We start from the raw sequence: 7,093 nt of genomic DNA, 5'->3' as shown, positions 1-7,093 counted from the left end.
TTAAAGCTGCTTTGTTAATTTTCTGTATGTGTAATCAATAAAAATGTTTATTGATCGATTTGAGAAAATCGTCTGACAATCAAATTTTAAAGAAAAGATACCTGCTTTTGCCTTTCCTCAGCATGACTTGCTAAAAAAATATATGAATTGCTTAACTATCTCTCACGTAATCCCAAAATAAAATAGTTGTCAATGAAAAGCAATAAGTGGTAGGACGTAAAACAATTACTGCAGCATAGCAGTTCAGCTATAAGTGAACATTGGCATTAATGCAGAAGTGCATTGTATCAGTCTTAGAAAACAAAATCGCAGCTCAACGTGGTTTGTAGCTTGTCAAATAGGTTAAGAAAACTGTCAGCATTGCTAAGTCCAAACAGTCTTCCTCTGGTGTAATCTGCACTTCCGAGTTTTTATAAACTACAGCACAAATTTCTTCTTCATGTTGTAGAGCACATGCATGTTACACAAACATATATATGTATGGTACTTTACCGCTGTGTTACTTTCCTGTCATGAAATAGTATATTACCTTTTCAAAAGATATTGGAAAAGTAAAAATAATACTATGACAAGTAAAATTTGCAAACAAAATATTTTAAGGCTAATTACAGTTCATGGCTAAATCTGTGATGTGGTGCCTTTTACTGTTAAAAATAATACATTGCAGAGACATGGCAAGTTTTAGTCAACAGTAAAAGAAATGCTTCTCATTGAAAACAGGAAGAAGGTTGCATTTATTTAAAGTGTTTTGCCAGTTTAACCGTAAACCAGAGATCTGTGCTGCATTTAAGGGTATCTCAATTTGTGACTTTACTGTTTTTAACATCTCTTTTCAGACATATTAAGCAGTGTGCTGTTTAAAAACCTAATGGATTTAGTATTCAAATACGGATATGTACTGTGTCTTGTACCATTTTCACATTTTGCAAATAGATGGGAAACCATCTGGGTATAACTCATGATACCCTGAAAAAAGGGGATTTTATTCATTAGTACTTAAAATGTCAGAAAATAGCAAACAGGGGCATTCTTGTTTCCATGGTACAATACATTTGTTCCTTGTTTCATGCATATGCATTTTTCCTTCTCTACCTCTCCTGGGAAAATATTTCAGACAGAATGTTCTGCAGTCTCGTCTCTATGCATTTTCTCTGACTTGACAACACTAAATAAAACAATAACTATGCATACTAAATGCATCCTCTTTACAGTGTTAAATTATTAAACCACATCAGAAAAGTCCCTACATGAGATAAATACAACAAGTTAGGGGGTAATTCATTTAATAACCAAGGCCACAGATTACAGACTCAAAAATGTATCAAACTGCACTAACTTCTTTGGCAATATGTAATCCTCCCTGATGTAAGTCAGTTAAAGTCCTTTAAATTCTCTCACTGTTCCGTAACTGAGAGTGAAGACTTGGTTCTGTTGTGTACTTCATTATCAGTCACTTATCTTCTGTTTTATCCAGTTGTAGGTGAGGCACAAATTTTAATATGATTAAAAGCATCACTAAAATGCCTGAATCCTCCCTGCATCTCTGTAGAGTATTGCCCAAAAAGAAATGCACAGATACTGCTGGCTACCAGGAAAATACAGAAAAGTGGTAACATCTTGACATCATATCCATGTAATGTCTGGCAATTTAAGCATTAGATTAAGGGTATTAAACTCTAACAAACTTCATCATGTAGTTCTTGGTTTGATTCCCTCGGATTACATTTATTACTGTGCATCTCTTAAGAAGTCACTGATCCTGGGTCACTCCCCCCCCCCAAAAAAAAGAGGCAATTGTGTATAGTGGATTTGGCAATGTAACAAATAAGTAAAAATAAAATAAAAATATACATTTTGGCTACATGACAGACATTTTGAAATAGCAGCTAAAGAAAAATAAACAATAGCACCAACATAGCACCTAGTATAAAGATGAATTGTGCCAAAGTTTAAGTTGATTCCCATCATGTGACCGTATGAACTAGCACCACTTTTAGCTGTACGTCAGTGAAGTGAAACTGTAACGTTAGCCACAGTAAGGAGTCTATAAATGACTGGGTTAACATCAGCATTGTTCTCTTGTGTGACTGTGTTCAGAAAAAGTAGATGGTCTTCTTCTCCAGGTGTGATGATATATATTTAAAAGGTTAATACAAATGTGTCCATTTTTTAGAAGCTTCTAGAAGTTTAATATCCATGGCATGTTTTGCAGCACATCTGTCTGAAGTAAGCCCGGCTGCAGAATTTAAATTTCAGCACCAGAGGGCAGTAGGCAACTTTGTTAACATCCTTGCATTCTGGAAACAAAGGCAAAGAAAGTCTGTAAATACATAATGCCAGATAAATGCAGTGGATTATAACACTTTTTTTCTATTAATGTAACCTCTCCTAGTGTTGCATCCAGGAAACAAATACAGTGGATTATAACACTTTCATGTTTTCTATTAATATAGCCTCTACTGTTGCATTCTGCAAATAAAGGCAAAGAAAGCAGGCTATAAACACAAAATGTCAGATAAATGCAGTGGATTATAACACTTCAGTTTTTTTTCTGTTAATATAACCACTGTTACTTTTTTTTTTCCAAAACAAACACAGTTTGCAATACATGTCATTCAGAACTTTTTTCATAACTGTGATAAAAAATAGTGCTGTCTTATGGTCACTACTAGAGTCCCACTTGAAAACAACTTGCTTAATTTTTACCAGTAATCAGTTTAGACTGAAAGCAAATAGTCATGATGCTAGCACTACAAAAAGAAATTTACATTGGGAAACACAAGCAACGATCACATCTTGAAACAATGAATCTGAGAATCCTAATTTCATAATTCCTACACTAAAATGTATATTAATTTATTTTATATTATCTGGATTAAACGCACCAGTACCTCTACGTAACCAAAGAGCGGAGTGTATACAATGAGAAAAGCTGTGAAGAAGAGGAATTGGCCTTGTATGGCTAAACTGACTTGATGAGAAGCACTCAAAAAAGGAAGTAGTGATCTGTCACTTTATATTAAAGGGACTCTGGTAGCTTGTATGCAACCATATTTCCTGCTAGCCTTCAGTAACTGATTACTTCCCTTAAAAGGATCTACTAGAGGTTTTACATTTTTCCTTGCTGATGATGGATATATCAAAGCATTCTGTACTTTAAGTATAATGCCCCTTATTTTATATGTCTTGACCATTAAATATATCCTGCAGATATTCTGATTCCATCGTATCATCTCTTCCCAGTAAATAATAAACAAGAATAATTTATTTATTTACCGGTTAACATCTGACTGGGCCAGGGATGCATTTTCAGAGGAGACCGGGGGGAGAAACGCCCCAAGACAAGTACTAGACAATAACATAGTGATGGGAAAAAGACAAGCAAGTTACATATATGACAGTAGGAAATACATTTTCAATGAGCATAGAAAATATAAAAAGATAAGCAAGTTACATACATGATAGTGGAAAATACATTTTCAGTGAGTGTAGTAAATATAATTACAAGATAATCCTCTTCTTCTTCTTCTTCTTCTTTCGGTTAGGGGTTGCCACAGCGGATCATCTGTCCCCCCATGATTGGCAGTGGAGTTTTACAGTGTCAAGTTGCCAGCCCGGCATCCAACCTTCCACAGAAGGCACACAAATGCACACACTCACACCTAAGGCCAATTTAGAGTGTCCAGTCCACCTACTGCATGTCTTTGGGATGTGGGGAGGAAATTGGAGCACCCGGAGGAAACATAATTACAAGATAATAATACTGCTTTATAGGAAGTGCAGGTAGGAATATAATATAAAGTAAGATATCCCATGAGAGTTAGCGCAACAGTGGTGATGTGTCAGAATGGGACTTGCAGTGTTAGTACATAACGTTGAGAGGCTTCTGTGCAGTGCGTAGTGGAAAAATGAGCAAGAATTGTTTGCAGACATGTTTGATGTAGAACATCTGCATGATGGGCTCTTGCACTTTAATTTTCTGGATGGGAAAAAGTGAAAACCTGATTCTCACTATCAGTTTTGTCAGTGTTCTCTAAATCATGCAAATCACTGACATTACTTTTAGACCCGCGAGACGATAATATTTAGTTTGTCAGCAATAACCCTGCAACCCTTTAAATGTCAACTTTTTCCTTGAATATGCAAACCAGTTTCTTAGAAATAACACGATTTTCAGCAAAATTTGTGTGTACAGATATATTCAGAGAGAGAGAGACAGACACACACATATGACTAGATAGATGTTTGTCTTGGCTATGGCTTAAGACTGTGCTACAAAACAGTGACAGTAGTTTTACTCATTATCTTTACAGTACAGGGATTCAGTGCTGCTAACATTAGACATAAAATGCAAATTAAGAAAATAAAATGTATAACAGATGGAAGTTGCCTGGTCTCCCTAATGCACATATGTGTTACAGCTTAGTTATATATGCCCACCTGTCTTATTCTTCCTGAATTATATCCTCTTGAAGCAACATGTTGCCCATACATATCAAGCAGAATGCCTCATTGGCCCTCTTCAAAAGGAACCTTGATGATGGGATGGAAGATAGGAAATTCACCCCGGGGATCATGTCAGTCGCCCTGCCAGACAGGGGCCTGGAGAAGTAAATATTGTGGGAAGAAATATCCAGGGAATTGTTATAGCTAGGCTTGCATAGGCCCCAGGGCCAATAGCCTAGTACCAACCTATGAACCTATTGCAGCATCAACATTTCCATGAAACGGGATTTCTTCAAATCAGTCCATAAAAATTCCCTTACAATGTGTTGTTGTTCTTCTATTGGTGGATTTAATTTCATGCTTTCCTTATCTGGTGAACTCCACCCTTCACCACCACCTCCACAAGGATCTTGTACATCAGAATCATGTCCTGTCCATCAAGTTTGTCCTATACCGCATACATCCTCAGACGTTTTACTATCTTCTTAGGCATTTGCTCACTTGACTCTCTCATTGTGCTGATCACCCTCCTGTGTGCCACATAACGTCAACTTAATGGTCCTGTTCAGCTTTGGTCTTCAGAAATACAACCAAAATTCTTGGTATGACCCAACAGGTACACTGCAGATGGCTATGATGCATCCCTAGGTTCGGAACACCCCTGCTATATCTCAGAACTTCTGATTTCCTTTTTCCCACTCTCTTTCACTGCATCGAATGGTTTACCTTTGATGTGCTAATCAGTGCCAGGCACCCATTTCATTGCATCTTTCCCAGCACCATCTTCACTGCTCCGAGCCTCTGTTCCCTTGCACTTTACATGTAGTATTCTATACTACACCTTTCGACACTGAACCTTCATTTCCATTTCTCCTTTCAGACCTTCAGGATTATCTAGGTCTGCTTGTAACCTTTATCATCACTTTTAGGATTATCTAGAGCCGCTTATAACCTTTATCATGATTATTTATTTTTTTTTTCTTTTAGCATTTTTGTGCTCTCCATGTGACCTCATCTAATGACTTCTCTACATGCATCTAGTTGGTCCATTCATTCCATGAGGTGAGAGAGGGGTGTCCCTAGGCTAGGTAAGAACATGATGGTGACTTTATTTCTCCTCAGGTAGCCCTATCAGCCCAGTTATTCCTTTACTCCCCAGTAATGAGGCTTGGTTGGTGTGGAGCAGGACAGCTTTTGGGTTCTGTGAAGCATCCTACCCGCCCCTAATACAGCACCCCATTCCACTCAGTGGCTCCCCGAATTTCACTGTTTGCCTTCTGCCACTGGAAGTATGCAGGCACAGGCCTAATCACCTGGTTTCTGTGAATTCACACCATAACAGGCATGCTTTTACAACTTCAAGCTCCACAGGCAGAAAACCCAGTGCTCCTGCTATGGGTCACTCCCAAGTGGTAACACAAGTATCTCCATCCTTCCCTCCAGAATGGGTAAGCTAGCACAATGTAGTCACCGTATGCTTCAACCTACAGACATTGAAAATGGGAACAAAGGCCCTTGAAAAGCAGGTTCAGACAACTAAGCATTCGGCTTCTAGTTTGAATACCAAACAGCACGTTTTAAAAAACAGTGTGTAGCAAAATGATGGAAAAAGCATAAACACATTATCAGAGAGGCACTGTAAAATCTGTAGACGTTAATAAACTGTTTGACAAAATTCTACAACACAAGGTCATTTATTTTTGCTTTAGGAAAAAAGGAGATGTGAGGTGTGCCCTCTTTCTTTAAATTCTTGTTGCCACTTGTATACTGGTCAGATAGTGTGGTTGTCTATGTACACAGAACTTCAAGCCACTTGTATGCTGGTCAGATAGTGTGGTTGTCTGTGTACACAGAACTTCAACAATCACCTGTGATGAGAGGGATTCAGAAAAAAGAGGTAATTCAAGCCTGAAAATAGGGATATTATTCCAAAACAGGGATGGTTGAGAGGTCTGCTGGCCACTCGTTCCTGTCATTCCCTGTCAGCACCCCTGAACAACTAATTGAAATCTGGTCTCTTGGAAGTTTAACACTCTTTGCCACCAAACCTGGTTACACCGGTGTCTTAATATTATGTACAAACAACCAGATTGTATCTCAGAGCACCATTGAAATACCTGGCATGAAAACAGTAAACACAACTGAACTCTTGACAGGTACCACACCACCCTCTATATTTCATGTTTCAATGTTTCCTTTATAGCCACATTCTTGCCTTTTGTCCTCAAGCCTGCTCTCTAAAATCTAATCAGGTTTTGCCCATTCCTGTGCCATCCACAAGTTTTTTTTTTCTTTTTTATCCTGGATATAACAGTTTGGCACTGTAGCTGTTATAGGGAGTTTGATAGACTTGTGTGCAACTTTCTTCAGGTTTGGTTAATTAAAAAAATGCAAGTGTAGTTGTCTTCACTACCATATATTTCTGATTGCATTCAAAACCGGTAAACCCAGGATGCTCTTTTATTCATTTGACATACTAACTCAATGTATTTATAAAAACTCCTCTTTGTCATTCACTCATTGCCTTGTAATCAAGCAATTAATTTATTTTTTATTTTCCTATACTTCTAAAGCTGGCCAAAAGCATTTAATACTTTTAATGATAAATATGATATTTCCAAGGCTTGACCCAATTCTAAAATCTGAA

The 7,093-nt window shown here is 37.6% G+C and overlaps 1 protein-coding gene across 1 annotated transcript in view; it reads right to left on the bottom strand.

Annotated features, from left to right (window-relative positions):
- Nucleotides 1-713: 713 nt before the first annotated feature.
- Nucleotides 714-7,093, bottom strand: part of LOC122787163 (A disintegrin and metalloproteinase with thrombospondin motifs 10-like) — a 1,217,364-nt gene continuing 1,210,984 nt past the window's right edge. Inside the window, exon 25 of the mRNA XM_044053741.1 lies at nucleotides 714-2,297. Coding sequence (XP_043909676.1) covers nucleotides 2,188-2,297 — 110 coding nt within the window. The 3' untranslated portion in view covers nucleotides 714-2,187. The remainder of the gene's footprint in view (nucleotides 2,298-7,093) is intronic.

The sequence above is a fragment of the Protopterus annectens genome, chromosome 13.part0 (genome assembly GCF_019279795.1).
Source record: "Protopterus annectens isolate FY-2018-M chromosome 13.part0, PAN1.0, whole genome shotgun sequence".
Taxonomy (NCBI): Eukaryota; Metazoa; Chordata; order Ceratodontiformes; family Protopteridae; genus Protopterus; species Protopterus annectens.
Note: the sequence above shows the minus strand (reverse complement) of the source record. Positions and strands in the feature narration are given on the sequence as shown.